General features: G+C 43.2%; 1 protein-coding gene across 3 annotated transcripts in view; it reads left to right on the plus strand.

Moving 5' to 3' along the window:
• The window catches only part of nlgn3a (neuroligin 3a), a 137,173-nt gene that overhangs the window by 85,485 nt on the left and 34,082 nt on the right, over positions 1-17,606 (plus strand). For all 3 annotated transcript variants that reach the window (XM_005921295.2, XM_042228974.1, XM_005921296.2), the window contains one exon: positions 8,037-8,222. In XM_005921295.2, coding sequence (XP_005921357.1) covers positions 8,037-8,222 — 186 coding nt within the window. The remainder of the gene's footprint in view (positions 1-8,036; positions 8,223-17,606) is intronic.

Below are 17,606 nucleotides of genomic sequence, written 5' to 3' on the forward strand. Positions count from 1 at the left end.
GTGACCCCTCCCTGGGGCCAGCTCCCCCGCTGACCCCAGTAGGCACTCCCATACTCCGCGAGCACATCAATCTCCAATTAGTTGTGTAAAGAAGTCTATGTAGTTTTCTCTGAGGATGAGTACCAGTCTGTCAACCAGCCTTGGAAAGGCAAACTAAGCCAAACACTTGGATGGGCTAAGACCTACCAGCACAGTGGTAACTGTAAAATGGCTTTTTGCTGGAATCAAAAGTCAGACATGTAGTGACATCATAAAAAAAAAAGCACTTTGGAAGATTTTCAAATCATGCTGGGGCAATGTGGGTTGTCAGGTTTTACACGAATTTGTTGAGGTTCTGCCAGCTCGAGTGCATGCTGTCGCTAAAGCACAAGGAAGGCAGGGCAAATATTCAAAGATAGTCTGTAATTAAATTTATGGAGAACATATGTAGATTTATGTAGATTGCATGTTATATAATTTATGTAGATTATATTATATTAATTTAGGGAAATTATGAACCATTTTCATCTGTAAGGGAAAAAATTGTATTCAATTCATAACAAACACAAAAAAACAAATATATTCTAGAGCGACGTAAGAATTTTGGTCTCCAGTCTGCTTTTTCTTTTCTTTTTTTTTTTTTAATCCAAATTTTGTTCATAAAATAGCTAGACTCGGAAGATTTAAGCAAATACTAGAGTGTATTTGTTGAGGACAATTTTCATTCTTGGTTTTGTTAGGCTATAGAGTATTCATGGTAGCACAATGAATTCCATCAGTCTCTGAATAAACTACAAGTTTATTGTAATGGTGGAACATATCATCCAATCAAGTAGTTCCTTTGTGTGGTTCTGACCAACAATAGAGGTTCTAGTAAGTAGGGATGAGCTTTATTAGGCTTTGGCTCCACAGGTAGTGCTTGAGAAGGATAATACATTGTTATATATTTTTTTTCTCTTTTCAGGACATTTTTTGAGAACAAGAAAACATATATTATCAGCATTCTTCTGCTTTGCAATTCTGATTTGTACAGTCAAACAGGTGTAACATGCAAATTTTCCTACTGCATACGATGAGCACAAACAGCACGTTTCTGTAAAATTATTGCTTCTTGTGAGCTTTGAGGCAGTTTCAAATTAGAACACAGCCCCACTGGCAAGAGCGCTGCATTGTGTTGCCAACAATATTGTACCCATCTGAAGACAAACACAAAAAAATCACTCATTCAGCACACACACCACAGTGCTAAACCTCTGGAAAACAGATGTTCGTTCAAATTTGCTGCGATAGATTTACAACTCAAGTTGGCGGGTTTCAATAAATGAACAAATACTTGAAGGCAGGATTTACAGTGTCGCAAATGGAAGCTGTAAAATTGGCCGCTGGGGCTTGTTTCTCAACTTTTTCAGGGGTAGGGTCAACCAAAACTAAGCTCGTTATGGCCAGCTATCAGAGCTACTCCAACCTGAGGAGAAGTGGAGTTAGGCTTTGAAGATGCTCTAAATGATGACCTTTTTCTCCTACCCTGCTCCACTGATGTGCTTTGATAAGCTGGGCTCTGATCTCTTCTGTGGTATCACTGCATCACTGCATCACTGCACACTGCGCCGTCCTCCCCGAGCTGGCTTGCGCTAAACTTTCTCACCACGCCCTCAAATTACATCACCCGGGCTTGATGTCATTTTTCACACCATGCCTTTGAACTTGTTCAGCCACAGGCCAAAAAAGTGAGGCAGAGCACCCTGACGATGTCTTGTTTTGAACAAAGGATTATGATTATACTAAGAGTGCATTTAAAAAAAAACATTAGACATTAGTAAAAGAAAATGATTGTGCAAATGTGAAATATATCCAGACGACGCGTGCTCCTCCAAGTAGAACCAAAGTGCTGCTTAACCTCACAGTTGTGGCTCTCAAACACTACTCTCTCCCTCTCCCCTTGTGGAAGCATGCAAGCACGCCTCCGCACCAGCTGTGAGATGCAAAGCTCCCCTTTGTGTAAAAGCCTTTTGCTGTCTTTGAGAAGCCTCTGTCCGTGCTATTATGTGAAAAGAACGACAATAAGAGACACGGCAAAGAGAAAAGGTGATAGGTTGGGGGAGGCAGAATGGAGAAAGACACTGAGAGGAGGGGTGGACAGGAAACTGAGCCAGTGAAAGGGAAGGATGGCGAAGGGGAGATCGGGAGAGAAGCAACGAAACTGACAGCCCCAATAGTCGATGTATGATTGATGGAGTGGTGCTCGGATGCCAGGGGTCATACATATGCAAACTGCTCATTTGTAGTTGCTGCCAGAGCTGCTGTTCACTAGAGCCCTTGAACAGTGTCGTCTGACCACTGGGACACATCGCACAATCAGATTAAGCAGCCCCCGAAATCACATGCAGGACGACCAGCAGCTGCCACGTGCACCACCGACTTTGACTTACAGTATCTGTTTTTCATCCCCCGCCTGCCATAACAGGCCCTCGTCTGTCTGTAAGAGATCTGGGTTTTAGGGGCTCAGATATGTGTCAGATGAGCTCTGGTGTCTGTGCGGCATGGATTTTCCCTCTTGACATTTTGTTGTAGGTTTTTGTTTTGTTTTGTTTTTTTCTCATTGCTTTGTTGCACACAGACCACATTTTCCATGTGAGTGGCTCAGTCTGTATGTAGTATCACAGTATGCATAATAATCTACCTCTAGCAGCGTCCAGCCGACACCCGGCATCTACTGCGTCCGGGAATCTTTGTGCAGCTGAGACTAATGCTAAGCCAAAGCAATTAGGTTTCTTATAATCATCTGCATGTTGACGTTTTGGGAAAAGACCTGCAGTATACTGACTGTGTTATGATTTGGTTTGAGCTTGCAAAGTGTCAAGGGCTAGGGCCTCGAACATCAGACGGCTTTGTTGCCATGTGAAGCGTTGTGATTTTTAAAATTAATTATTAATTTGCGATGAGGCCAGGACAGAATCGGGGTGGCATGCAGGGGATGGGGGCTTATGCATAAATTCTTTTAACCATTTTCTGGTTTAATTCTGTGCTCATGTTATATTCATTAATATGGAATAAGTAATTTATTGGAGTGACAATCAGAAAATATGTGATTCTCCCTCAAGTTTTTATTTCTGTCCACCGCAGAAGCTGTGATGTGGTGTGGATCACAGAGTCTTCTGTGTTCAGCCATAAAGAGGCTTTCTTGTGCTTGTCCGCATTTCACTCTTTCGCTCGCCCTGTTTCTATAGCTCTCTCGCTCTCCTTTTCTCAGATCAGACTGTGCTCCAGCCACGCTATTGGGCACTGAGCTGTAAACAGGAGCGGCACACTGATCCGAGTCACCTTCATTCAGGCCCATGCCCCAGTCGCCTCACACACCATTTCTTTTTTTTCCTCCCTCTTTTTGAAACTCGTCAGTGTTTTGAATCCACACTCCCAAAAAACTGGTAAAAATGTCATGGGTACAGCTCCCTGTGCGGAGGATGGACCGCTGGGTATGCCCCTTGCTCATCGTGAGCCTGACACATAGGCCCTTTATGTGGCTGTGAGGAGGGTGGCCCCTTCCATCCTCTGCTTCTCATCCACACCCCAGAGGCTCTCATTCAACCCAGGCCTGGCTGGGGGGAAGTTGAAGCTCTTTTGTATTGGGGGGGAGGGGGATTCTTAGTGGGGGCTGTCAAGGCTGTGACTGTGTGCGCCTTTATTTCCCCAGAAAAGAGATGGGGTGGAGGGGGTAGAGATAGAGGGAGAGGGCAAGAGGGAGGCCGGAGAGGGAGGAGTGGTTCCAAAGGAGAGTTTGGACACAGAAGGCCTTGTTAACCGGCTCCCTCAAAGAGAGAGAGGATGAGACGTAGAAAAGAAAGACGGAAAAGGCAAAGTAACACCAAGCATGAATTTTTTTTTTTTTTAAAGCCAAAAAACCGTTTCCCTCTGTTACGTCACTGTGTTATTCCCATTTTACTCTACCCTTCCCTATCTGTTCCCTCCATCTGTCTCCATGTAAGCTCAATCTTCAGCTCAACAAGCTTTTGCCCTCCCCCTCACCTCTTCTCAACCTCGTCCATTAGTTTACGCACATTCTATTATCTGGGAGAGCGGGCTAAAAGAGATGTCTGGGGTCAGAGCGATCATTATCATCACCCCTTGCTGCTACACTTGTGAGTTATAGCCCACCATACTGAAAACAGACATTTAAATCATAATCAATAAAGCAATATCAATGCTGAGAAGCATGGCAAAAGGAAATCAGGCTCCAGGCTCTGGAGGAAACACATACTCTGAGACTGAGACGGTGGCACGCACATATTGATAAAACATGATCAAGCCAAAAGAAAAAAAACACACACACAATATGTGACGTCACGCTTTGCACTTTTTTTCTAATGGTCAACTAATGCACATTGTGGCTGGTGTGCAAAAATGTGTGAAAGTGGAGCGAGCGCGTCATCACGAGGGGACGATGACGTGCCGTAGCCGCTATCCGACTCTCTGGTCACGTTAAGGTAACTAGGGAAGCAATGGTACTTGCAGGGGTAGCCGTACAAGACGCACACAGTGTTTCGTCCAGCAGGGACAATGCGAGGAGACAGGTGTGACCTGACCCAGCTGTGACCGGACCACGTTCTCCGTTGCCGTTGCAGCTGAGATCACGACTGAGTCTCTGTCTCTTTGCTGCCACGAGGAGAAAATGCCAGTTGCCCGCGTACAGAAAAAGTGAACCACATCACTGTCAGGGAAGAATAGGTTTGGGACATGATACAAAAACTCATCATGTAATCAGTCAGTATAAATTACAGTTCTAACACACAGAGAAAGGCTACACAATCACTGTTATTAACTTGCACAGTTTGTGGTGAATAAGATACTCTCATGCAAATATAATGCATAATCCAGCTGAACTGCGCATACTTGTTGGATTCCATATTTAGAAATCTTTGTTTCACCCACAAAGACCATTTGAAGTTACTATTATTATTATTATTATTAGATGTGGTTCTTTTATAACTTCTTTTCTCACCAGATGTTATTGAAAACATTATGGATTTGCTTTATATGATTTAAGAATAGCGACTTAAATAACGCTTATTTTGATGATTTCTTTTCTCCGCTCAAGCCAACACGTCCCGCTGAGGCTCTCGAGCTTGACGTAGGAGATGAGTATTGTTTTTGAGGTGGCTTTTTTAATGTTTTAAGAGAAAAACAAAGCATTAAGTAAATCACACATTATCATAGGGATTGGGTTTTGAGCATTGCCTCACTTACTGAGTGAAGTGAAAATACCCCACAGCAAATCTATAGTTTGTTACAGAGCTCGCAGCAGGCAAGAATAAAAATGTAGCAGGGAAAATTAAATGAGTACAAATGATGTGTTTAATAATTAATAATTTATTTGTTTACACAGATCAACTAGAACTATTTAGTATTTAATGATGATTTCACGTTTGCTAAATTAACTGGACTGGGACACTGTAATTGCGTATACAGTTTGGTTGAAAGTTAATCGTTGACATCATTTAAAAGATCATTTGCATATTGATTTGAATTTGGGTAACTAACAAAGATGGATATTGTTTGATACTGTATTACAGTTTAGAATTAAATGCTCTTTGCAAAGCACCTAATGTTTAAATGTTGTTTTTTTTTTGTTAAAAATCAAATGGAAGTCAGGTTGAGTAGTGCAGTCAAGCACATTGCCAGCTTGATCAAACACTTCAGGAGCATTGAGCTTCAGTCCAGAATCCCAAGGTCCTGTGTAGGTGTGAGCTGTGAAACGAGAGTGCAATGCACATCATGGTTTATGTGCAGCCAAAGCCCACGCAGTGCTGATCAGACAGGGATCATCTGCTATATCTGGAATCTATAACCCTGTCGCTGGTGCTTAAGGGGAAATTTGGAGAGCTCAAACCAGAACCAAAGTGAAGCTATACAGTGTGTTATGTGTCATTGAAGTAAGCTTACTTTTTAGTAATTTTTTTGTAATCATAGAGGAGACTGAGGTGTTTTATAGGTCATCAACTCCAAATATGTACAAAATGGCACATCCATAGTAAAAAGTCTGCAATGTAAAAATAGCAATAGGCATGCATAAAAACAATTACTTTGCTATCTTAATTGTTTTCCAAAGAAAATACTTTCTGTCACCTTTCCAATTAAAACATAACCAGGAGCTATATTAGATGTATTTTTAAATGGTGCCTGCAGCATGTCTTGCTGTCTAAGATATTGGATTCCACCTCTACATTTTAATGACCAGTTTTATTTATGCAGAGGAATCAACACGGCTAAACAAGAAGCCACAAAAGACCATAGCATGAAACTGTGTTTTGTTTTTCTTTTTTAAACTGTGCCAGCTGAGGATTCAGCTCTAATGATTTACATCTTGTTATTTAGCAATGCCGCATATTACAATGCCACATGGATAGTGTTTACAGTATCTTTTCAATTAGCCTAACAGTTGTACAGAGTCCGTTTTCACATGCCAGTCTCCTGACATTTCTTAACCCAACTGACATACACTTGGTGAAGTGTGAACCATTTTGCAAATGAGGGTTATTCTGGGAGAGTCACGTCTCTCCTCCCTCTCTCTCCCTCTCGCTCTCCTCCATGCACCCTCGAGAAGGTTGTAAAAGCTGTTGTCCTTTAGTGATGACGGAAAGCGAGGAGGAGCCGCGAGAGAAAAAGAAAAGGAAAAGCTCTTCAATTGGAGCCCCGATTTCTCCTCTCTCCGTCTGCGTCTGTCTCTTTCACTCTCACTCTGCATGTGGCCTGCTGCTCTGTCATCCTCAGGGATGCATCTGAAGGAGACCATCTGTTGATCCATTTGTCTCCTGCTTTGCTTCCTGTGCCACTGCCTCTCTCCAATCGATGATCAGGCCTGGCCTTTCCCCTGCCCACCCTCTTTGTGTCTGCCAACAGGCCCTCAGGGCGAGGCGGGTTTGCTGTTCGGGTTGAGATAGGAGATTGTGCCCGGATTCAGACAAAGAGAAATGATAAGCAGTGGAGAACATGCTGGGTTTTTGTACATAGACTGCTCACAATGAACAAGCTAATGACCACAGAGAAAGCTACTTTCTAATCAGTGCTCATCTAAAGTGAGCATTGTTATGCTGACCTGAGTCAAAAAAATGTAATTCTTTTTTATGCGTTGCTAATATCAAAACCGTAATCTTCTTTCGCTTTGACAGTTTATCCTTACACGGATAGACGACAGACCACGAAATAGATGTTAGGAACAATGCCGAGATGCCGAAGGACCACCGGAGGCTTCCAAACATTCACCACCAACACATTCATTGCTTGTGAAGTGTTTGGCAGCGTTGCTGCTAAAGAGAGTGGGGTGCTGGTTTCCACACATCACCCATCTGTCACCTCACATGCATGCTCATGGGTTTGACGGACACCGACTCCACCGTGGGGACTTTGGGGATTGCTTGCCTTTGATCTTCTCCCGTGACTCTCCATTAACCATCAGTCGGCAGAGCTCAGGCCCTGGAGAGCAACTGGGAAAGGGTGGCGTGTGAACACAAGCGCTGATGTAGCCAAGAGAAATTCATTGTCCAAATCTAGCAGATTACTGACATGGAGGAAAATGTACATAAATAGTGCTGGATGTAAATGTTTAGAATGTAAGTGCTTTGGATTATGGAGCAGGAGAGAGAATGGTAATGACAGGATAAAACTCAGAACACGTGTGCAGTGTGTGCGTTCCATACTGCTTATTTTTGCAGCATTTGAAGCTTTTTTTTTTCCTCTTTCTCTGTCCGCAGAGTTTTCATAGATTTGCAAGGTTTTCATCACGGCTGCTCAATATTGTTGATGATGGGTGTTTACCCAGGGAGACATGGCATTGATTTCCAATAAAGTGCAGATGGCATGCGGTCACACACACTCCTATTTTACCAAGAGCCATCCAATAAGTCATGATTTCACAACCGCAGTAACCTGGTGTTGTGGTTCTTCTGACAAAACCGGGGTGGGGTGTCCGTCATTGTGGATAACCTTTAGTGGCTAACAACTTTATGCCTGGGATTCATTTGACTTGCTTTCACTGCATGGCTTTTCTTCTTTTTGTGTTGCAGGCTTCCTCAGCACAGGTGACCAGGCAGCTAAAGGGAACTATGGGCTCTTGGACCAAATCCAGGCTTTGAGATGGATCAGTGAGAACATCGGCTTCTTCGGAGGAGATTCCAATCGCATCACAGTGTTTGGTTCTGGGATCGGAGCTTCTTGTGTCAGCCTGCTCACGCTCTCCCATCACTCTGAAGGTACAGTGGGGCAGAGGCGCCGGTGTGGTGGGGCTGTGTGTGATATAGCTGTTCAGCTTGTGCCTGCTGGTGTGCAGGCTTCTTGATATTATCTATGCATGCAGGTAGTGAGTTACAGCGAGTAATCTAATCTACTTCACTGTGCAGCATAAGAAATGTTTTAAGATGAAACAAGTTTGTATTCAAATGAATGTGATTTTCAGTCCAGAAATGGAAACTTCACGGTGGATTTCAAGCCACATGTGGGCTTTGACATATTCTGCCGGTTTGTTAGTATTCTTCCCTGTACCAAAAAATGGGTGTAGTGTGACACTGGAAGCAAGACACTGTATGTTAAGGAGAGCTTTTCAAGGTAGCCACGTCGTGCTAAATGGTGCACACTTGCAAGTTTTCTTTTTTTAAAAAACAAAATCACAATGTTTAGCTGCTACTTTAATGTCACCTCATGATGATTTACTGCTCATGTTGGACTTGTCTTTAATGCAACATGCAAGCTTGACTTGGACATGAAATAAACATCCCTCATACTAATCCTCCTCTAATGCATCACTAAATTCAAATAGAGCATTACAGGTAAGTAATTGCTGGAGGCCCAAATGCATAATACTGAAAGTGAAATTATTACATGTTTTTGTGCAAACATTTAAAAGCCGTTACTGTAAGGGACCGCATCCTCAATTAGATTTGACATCATGGATGGATGCATGGATCTGAGGTTGCAGTTTGGGGAAGGCCTTCATAAGGACTGGCTGCAGCTCCCAAGCTGGGCTGGGGAAGGTAGGGTGAGGTACAAAAATGAGAATGAATTGCCGGTGGTGTAGGAAGGGTCATTTAAGGCATTATGGGTAGTTGTGGCTCAGCAAGTAGAGCAGATCGTCTACTAATTGGAAGGTCATTGCACAGTTTTGTGGCTACTCCAGTATGCATGTTGAAGTATCCTTGGGAATGATACTGAACCTTGAGTTTCCCCAGATCCATCCATTGCAATGTGAGTATTAGACAAACTATATATATAAGTACCAGTTCATTTACCATATAGTCAAAGCACTCGAAGGGGAGTGTATGAGGTGCTGTCCAGCTCCTAAAATTCAGATAAATTAACTCTTAATTGACCACAGTTGTTTGAATGCGACAGGCAAAGCGATGTTATATTTTTTTATATGTTATTTTCCAACTGAGAGATTTTTACATTTAGCCAGGCTCATGTAGCCTCATTGCAAACATGTTAACAAGCCACAAACATGTTGCTTTGGACACAGATGGCTGGAGGTGTAACACTGGGCTGTTACTGTACATTACATGGAAGTAAACCACATCAAAGAAACCACTCTTGCAGTAGATAGAGGCCTGGTCCCAGACAGTGTTGTGGCCACAAAGCTATTAAGCGATACACCCCCATCACTACACACACCAGCTCAAACACACACACAGAAGCACACACTATTCAAGAACAGAGTGAAATCTCTCTTCTTGGATTTTTGATTAGTGGACCAACCAGGGTGAGTTTGAAAGAGGTCATTTGATCGTCTCTTCCTTGGAACCCCATTACAGTGCCAAAGATTTGTGATATGTTTTGCATTCTCCAATTTGCATTAAAGTGTTACTAATTGCCTTGATTTCCTCCGATGACTGATGACTGCTTTTGAATTGAATTTTTACCATAAATGCCTTTTTTTTATTCATACTTCATAATGCTACGCTCCATGTAGCATGTTATTATACTGCCAGAGAAACCATCTCCTCCCAGTAAATTGGATATTACCGGCTCTGTTTTTTCCCCTGAATGGAAATGTATGCCCCACTGATGGGATAAGAAAAAAGAAAAAGCCAGTAAAACTTGAGCGATCCTAGCAAATTGAAACAGGAAGCCTTCTATCACGCCAGGACTCTTGCTGTGAATGTTACCAATGGCAATCAGATTTCACACAGACTCTCTGGGAGCACAGATTGTTGTAATTATATAAAGTTTAGGACTGGAGTGGGCTGCTGGATGTGACAGGAAATACAAGTGAAGAAATGTCTTTTTGCACCTGCTTTCACAGCCTCCACTGTACACCACTCCGCCCCTCCTTCGGTCTTAAGCGTCGAAGCGAAAACTGGTAAGATGCTGTTGTTGCCAAGGCAACGTCACAAACAAGAAAGGAATCAAAGTGTCCGGGTCTACAAAGTGTTGAAAATTAAGGATAAAAATATATAATCAACTGAATTACAAACTGTGACACAAGAACACCTGGTTTCAGGTGGCCTCTAATGGACTTGTGTAATGATTTTCTATCCGTGTCAGCAGACTGTTGCATCTCTGATAGAGCCTCTTATATTGAGCTTCCTACTTTGCAGTCTGAATGAAAATTAAGTCAGAAACACCACTCACAGCCCCTGAATTTATACTCCAACTTGCTTGCATGTAAACCCTTTTCCACTAGAGAAGTAGTATTTTCATAGTAGTGGTACATGTGGTATTATGGAATAAGATTTGCATCCCTACATACACAAACATTTCCCTTCCTGTTCTGCTCAGATGCACGATAATGAAGCCCAGGTGAAAAAATAAAAAAAGAGGAAATCAATGATGGCACACTGTACTGAAGCTCCCTGGTGTGTTGGTGTATTTAATGACAGTATTCCCACTCTTACGGTACAAAGTCTGTCATCACCGCCTGCAGTGCATAGACTTTCCATCTAACCGAGACTCTTTTCATGCCTGTTGGTGGCAGAGTGACAACTTATTTTAGATGCTCCATGCTCCTCCTGAAGCTTATTTAATAAGCTGAATTCTCCTATATCATCCTGGCCCTCTGGCCTCTCTCTTTGATTGCCTGCTCCGCTGGCCTGGCCTTGGTGGCGTTTTCGTGTGGGCGTGCCGAGGGCTCCAGTCACAGGGTACATCCATCACGGAGTTTTCCCCTCCTGGCCCGTGTGGAGGCTGGTCTGGATGCCTTCTCGCGAGGGCTAGCTTTTTTAGACCATGGTGCCTGCCCTGCCTCCTCCTACATCCAATCTCGTCCTTACTTCACCCATCTGTCTCCTTGCCTACACAGTCAGTAAAAGCATGCACGGGACATGCTCTTTTTCACCATGTGCCAGTGCGTCTCTCTCCCTTGTCTCCCTCTCTAGGTTTCTGCTCCCTAGTCTGCAGCATGTGTGGTGTGTTGCTATTAATAAGATGGCTGCCTTGTCTGGTATGTGGCAAGCAATCTTGCTGCACATCTGAGACTTTGGAAGCAGAATGGTCATTAAAAGCGCAGTCTCTCTCGGCAGGAGAGTGTTTTTGACCAGCTTATTAAATGTAGCTCAACAGTTGTGTTCCCACTGAGGAAAATCTCTGTCCCCATCTTCTTTTTTTCTCCATCTTCAAAAAGAAAATGGCTAAAGAAGTTCAAAAGAAAGGACATTAGCAAGTCCCATGTATTATCTATCTGGCATCGCACAGGCGCTAATTAAACATGCAGATTTGGCTTTTTCCCCTATCTCCTAATAATCGTTATGATTTCAAAATTGAGATGGTTTTTCTGTGCATGAGCAGAATACCAAGTGCCCAGTGACTCAGACATGTGCATTTGTACATATATCTCTAGAGATTCAAAGAAGTGTTGCTCAATTCAAAACCCAAAGGAAATATACTATGCCATTCACACTCAGTGTCAGTGTGCATCTCATCCCTGCACATATGTCAGCACAGGCGTGTCCATTCACAGCGCACACATGAGGGAAGGGCTAGGTGTAGAGGCGCTGAAGGTCGTTTGGTTTCTTTTTTCTTTTTTTTCCTTCCTCCCTCTCTTCCAGTAAGCAATCAGGATAAAAGCTCCACTTCTAAGGAAGTGCTCCCGTTTTAATGGAATGTTCTGGACATTAAAGACAGCTAGTGAGGAGGATCCTTCATGCCAATGTCAGCTTTCATTTTTATTAAGACTTCTGGGTTATTGAGAACCATAAATACACATGTTAAATGCCTGGGTTTTATTACAGAAGTGCAAGGAGTACAAATGCATTTTAATGCAAGACGCCTCCTCGCAAATACTTAAACCCCATGAACCATGAGGGCAAGGGAGCAGGTACTTTGTTTTCAGGAGAGGGCATAGGTTTGAATCTATTTAGTGGGAAGAACAGGAGAGGATTTGATTAAGTGATAGAATGTGTGATTGGATCTGGAGAAACTGAAGATCAGAGCGACAGATTGTTTTTGCTTTTTAAAAAAAAAAATTAAATATTAAATATGAACTTTATTACAGGCCACCGATGTTGTTTTAAATTTGCGAGTGTCTAGTGTTTCTAGTGTCATTCTTTCAAAATGTGTTTTGGAAGACACTTACAGAGCATGTCTAGCCAGGTAGGTAAGATACAGCCACAAAGCTTCAAGAGTATAACGGAGATTCAAGCAAAGGTTGATTTTGAACATGGATTTAGCCCTTCTCGTTTCATGGGATTTGATAGATCCACAAGATATTTTATGGCATTTACCACCATCGGGGACTGTGACCCTGATATCATCGCACAAACAAAACCTTTATCAATTATTTATTAATGCTGTTAAGGGGGATTCTTTAACCCAAATCCTAACAAACTAAATATGAAAGGAAAGATTAAAAGAGAGTCCAAAGGATTAAAATCAACAAGTGAAAACCAAGTAAAACAAATAGCAGGCTTGTTAGAGCCGTGAGTCATACAGTGATGGATATTACAACATAAGTATGCACTTACACAGAAGGCTAACTAAAGCATTCAGTCTTTGTTTATAGTAAGATGTCGTACAAAAATAGCTGATTGTAGTGTTAACCTGCTGGCGTTAGCTTGCCAATGATTGTAATTTAAAGAAATATTAGGCTTAGCGTTCTTACACCACGACAGTGGCCCCTGCTCATTCTAAAATGTGCGAGCATTGCTCAATCTGCAGCTTAAAGAAAATATCAGCACACCAGAACGAAGACAAGATGGAAGGAAGCTCATTAGCATGCACGAAATACCAGACCTAGTGTCGAAGAATGGCAGTTTCTACATGCACGGTACAGAAATAAACACTCAAAAAGTACAAGCAGGAACCTGCAATAGGTCAAAAATACACAGTCTGACATGTACTTGTTCTTTAAAGCAGCCACACTCCAACTTCTGCGCCACTTTACTCCCCTTTGCCTATGAGAGTATTAATTTAGCCTTCCAGTGGGCGGCTCATTGGTGTCACAACATAATAATGCGGAGGTGATAATCAGGTAACACTTATTATTCTTCAGCAAGAAGAAATCATAAAAAAACAGTAAAAACTCAGAGATGATTAACAAAAGATGATTTTTTTTTCATGTTCAGCTCTGGCTAACATATAAGATAAGATAAGAAAGATAACTCTTTATTGTCATTGCACAGTCATACATAGTACAATAGTACAATGAAATTGGAAAGCTGTACGTCGGCACTTCATATAACACAACACGACATGATACGACACATCACAACGCAACACAAACAACACAACACAGTATATTAACTTAGTAATAAAAAAAGAAGAAGAAGTGTATTTGAATTCCACACTGTTATTATTGCACATTAATTGTTATTGCATCTTGTTATAAATATAAATATTATTATTGTTACTGTTTTTACCGTTGTTACCTCCCCCCCAAAAAACTCCAGGTAGGTAGCCAGTCAGGTCAGCTATTTGCATTGATTAGGACTATTGCCCTGTTGTAAAAGCTGTCTTTGAGTCTATTTGTTCGGGACCTCAGCAGCCTGAACCTCCTGCCAGATGGCAGCAGCTTAAACACCCCGTGTCCTGGGTGTGTGCAGTCCCGTAGGATGCTGCGTGCCCTCTTGAGACAGCGAGTGCTGTACAGGTCCTTCAGGGAGGGAAGAGGATGTCCAAGGATTTTTTGGGCCATAATGATGGCTCCCTGGAGTGCCTTTCTGTGTGCTGTGGTGCAGCTGGAGAACCACACACCGATGCAATGTGTCAGCACACTTTCAATGGAGCAGCGGTAGAAGACGGTCAGCAGCTAGTGGTGTGGAGCATTGGGGAGCGGGGCGATCGTGGCCTATGAGTTGGGTGTTCGTCTTGTAATCGAAGGTTGCCGGTTCGAACCCCGGCTCGGACAGTGTCGGTCATTGTGTCCATGGGCAAGACACTTCACCTACCGCCTACTGGTGATGGCCAGAGGGGCCGATGGCGCGATATGGCAGCCTCGCCTCTGTCAGTCTGCCCCAGGGCAGCTGTGGCTACAACTGTAGCTTGCCTTCACCAGTGTATGAATGTGAGAGTGAATGAATAGTGGTATTGTAAAGCGCTTTGAGGGGTCCCAAAAAGCGCTATATAAATGCAATCCATATTATTATTATTATTATTATTATTGTAGCAATGGCATCTTCAGTTGATCTGTTAGCTCTGTATGCGAACTGGAGCGGGTCGAGTGTGGGTGGCAGGCAGGACACGATGTGACGTCGGACCAGTTTCTCGAAGCACTTCATTATAACAGGTGTTAGAGCAACTGGTCGGTAGTCGTTGAGGCTGCTAATGTTAGTACGCTTTGGCAGTGGGACAATTGTGGCTGACTTTAGGCACGGCAGGATGCAGGACTGGGACAGTGAAGTGTTGAAGATCTTAGTGAAGACCCCAGCCAGCTGGTCTGTACACTCTTTTAGGACCTTTGCGGTTACCCCATCTGGTCCGGCGGCCTTCCTGGGGTTCACTGCCCTCAGTGTGCGCCTCACTTCATATTCCTGCACCATGAGGCTTGGGCTGCTGCTGCTGTCCGATGTTTTTGCTGCTGCCGCCTCTGGTCCCTTCGCCTCAAAGCATGCGAAGAAGTGGTTCAGCTCCTCCTCAAGCGCAGCGTTCCCCTCAGTCAACGTGGTATTGCAAGGTTTGTTGTTGGTTAAGTGCTGAACTCCCTGCCATACCTGTCATGAGTTGTTGGTGCTGAAGTGGTCTTCGATCCTTCTCTTGTACGCTGCCTTGGCTTCTCTGATGCCTCTTTTCAACTCAGATTCTGGTTGAAATACACCCGGAGACGTTTGTCCACAGTGACACTGTTGACACAGAAGTTAATATATGAGAGCACTGATGTTGTGTGCTCTTCAAGGTCCTGATGTTCGAACACGCTCCAGTCCGTGTTTTCAGGGGTTGCTCTGTAGCCTTTTTGAATGTTGCTGTAGGCTTTATCCAGTGTGTGTTTTCCCCCTCATTGCACATTTAATATGCTGTTCAAATACTGACCTTAAATCAGCATGGTTGAAGTCCCCAGCTATAATGTGCACTGCACATTAACATATGTGATATGTTACAGTTTCAAGCCTGGTGGGTGTGTACGGGCAAGGCTGTGTGTGTGTGATCCAAGAGCTCACTGGTGTCATGGCTTGTGCGATCCTGTTAATTTATGTATTCCATACATTATAACTTTGTAGACTTTCATTCTGTTTTACACTGGACTTTGAATCTCTTTCAGCTTGAGAAGATTCAAATTTTGAAGGGCAATGTAGGGACTGATTCTGACTGATTCCAAAGCAAAAACAGGGGAGAAAATAAAGATGCCATCTATTTGAACTCAAATCAATCTGCCTGTTTTAACTCAGTGCTTGTGTTGGCATGTGCACCCAACCTCTGCTCTGATAAGCATTTATGATGCACACGCAGGCTTGTAGTTGTCCTTAGAGTAAAGAACACAAACACTGTTGTTCTATGCATGCTTGGAATTGCAAGGGTGTGTTGAGCCCTGAAAACTTGTGCTCTTATTCACTGGTGCATCTTGAGATACAACACGTAATTTAAGGCTAATATATATGCTGCTTTAAATTACCCTTTCTTAGAGAGTGAAGAAGGAGGCCAACAGGCTGCATGAAGAGCACCTAAGTGTTGCAGTGAATCACTTCTTTAACTGTAATGTTGGTCTACGTCTGGCTATGACCTTTGAAAAATAACACGTGTGGGTTTTCTTTCTGAAACAAGACTCATGGGACGTTCTCCTTGCGGAATGGCCTACAGGCCTGCTAATGTCCCTGCACTGAGCTCTTGCTGTACAGATCTAGAGGTGCAATCCATCTACGTTCTTGGCCCACTTCATTTGTGTGGGTTCACCCATCCTTTCCCTGTCTGGTTTAAGCGACAAATAAAGGTACCTCGCAAGAGCTGGAATTTTCCTCAGAGTCGCCAGGAAAGATAGCAGCATAACCGCATCCCTGGGATGTTATTCATACACCATGCAGCTGCCATTGTTGTGCAAATGCATCCAGCTTGAGAAAATTCAGGGACAATTGTCAAACTTGAATAGACCCCATTTCTAAGGTGTCAAAAGCATTCAGCGACTCGACACTGTAAAGTTACCTGGGTGTTTGGGGCAACAGAATGCCTCTATCTCGAGGTTTGATTTGGCTGTTTGCTGAAGGGTGTCTGTGCATTTCAGGGTGTGAAAAAGACCTATGCGAGATGAGAGAATGGGGACGCGCCTTGTCAGGTGCTGTATTCTTCCACCTCGATTGACAAGAGCGATAATTAAACCAGGGGGATGCCATCTCTGCGGAGCAAGAATGCTTGTATTTATTTACGCTGACTACTCAGCTTTGTTGTCTGCCACATACTGTCGCCTTCATTGTGTGGAAAAAGCAAACTGCTTTTAACAAGTGGTCTTTGTGACATTTTTCAGTCACTCTTTGAAGGACGGTGTCTTCGACTTTGTATAGTGAAGCAAAATTGCCTAATTTTTTCCTAAACAAAGACTGAGGATTACCCACCAAATAAAAGGTATTACACTCTTTTTGAAACTGAAAGAAATTGTAAATAGCCTAATTCAAGCAGCAAATTGGCTTTTTTTTTCTTCCAAAGCTCCGCAGAAGGAAATTGAAATCAAAGTTGTGCTTAGCAGAAGGGGAAAAAAAGGAAAAGCGCCCCACTAGAGTAATGTGAGGTGGGAGGGGTGTTATGAGGGGAAAGAAGCCTTTGAGGTCAGATAGCCAGTTTGAGGTGAACACTCTAGAAAATAATATCCAGTCGGACTGTCCATCAGAGTGTGGCAGCTTTACCTATCCCTCACCAGGAGAGAGCCGAGGAATGAAGAATTGACAAATGGTCCTAAAATGGAGAAAGCAGTTTATTCAAGTGCTCCAGACATTAGTCTGTCTCAGCTTGCAGCAGTTCTTTGAGCCTATAAAGCATGGAGTTATAGGTGTTAAAGAGACAAGCAGCAGGTCAGAGTAAGAAGCAGTGGATAATTGAGTACTTTAGTAAATCCATGCCTCCATCAACCAAGGTAATACCTCAGAGCATTGCATATACCTGCAGCCCAGGACCCACAACTGGTACGATAGACCTCAGCAGCTTGAGAGACTCGTGGCACACACGGGCTGTCTGAGCAGCATTCTTCAAGATAATACAAGGAGACCCATCTGGTGATGTATTGCCGAGATTAC

This window comes from Haplochromis burtoni, unplaced genomic scaffold (assembly GCF_018398535.1).
Source record: "Haplochromis burtoni strain Fernald_Lab_line unplaced genomic scaffold, NCSU_Asbu1 Contig_10, whole genome shotgun sequence".
NCBI lineage: Eukaryota > Metazoa > Chordata > Actinopteri > Cichliformes > Cichlidae > Haplochromis > Haplochromis burtoni.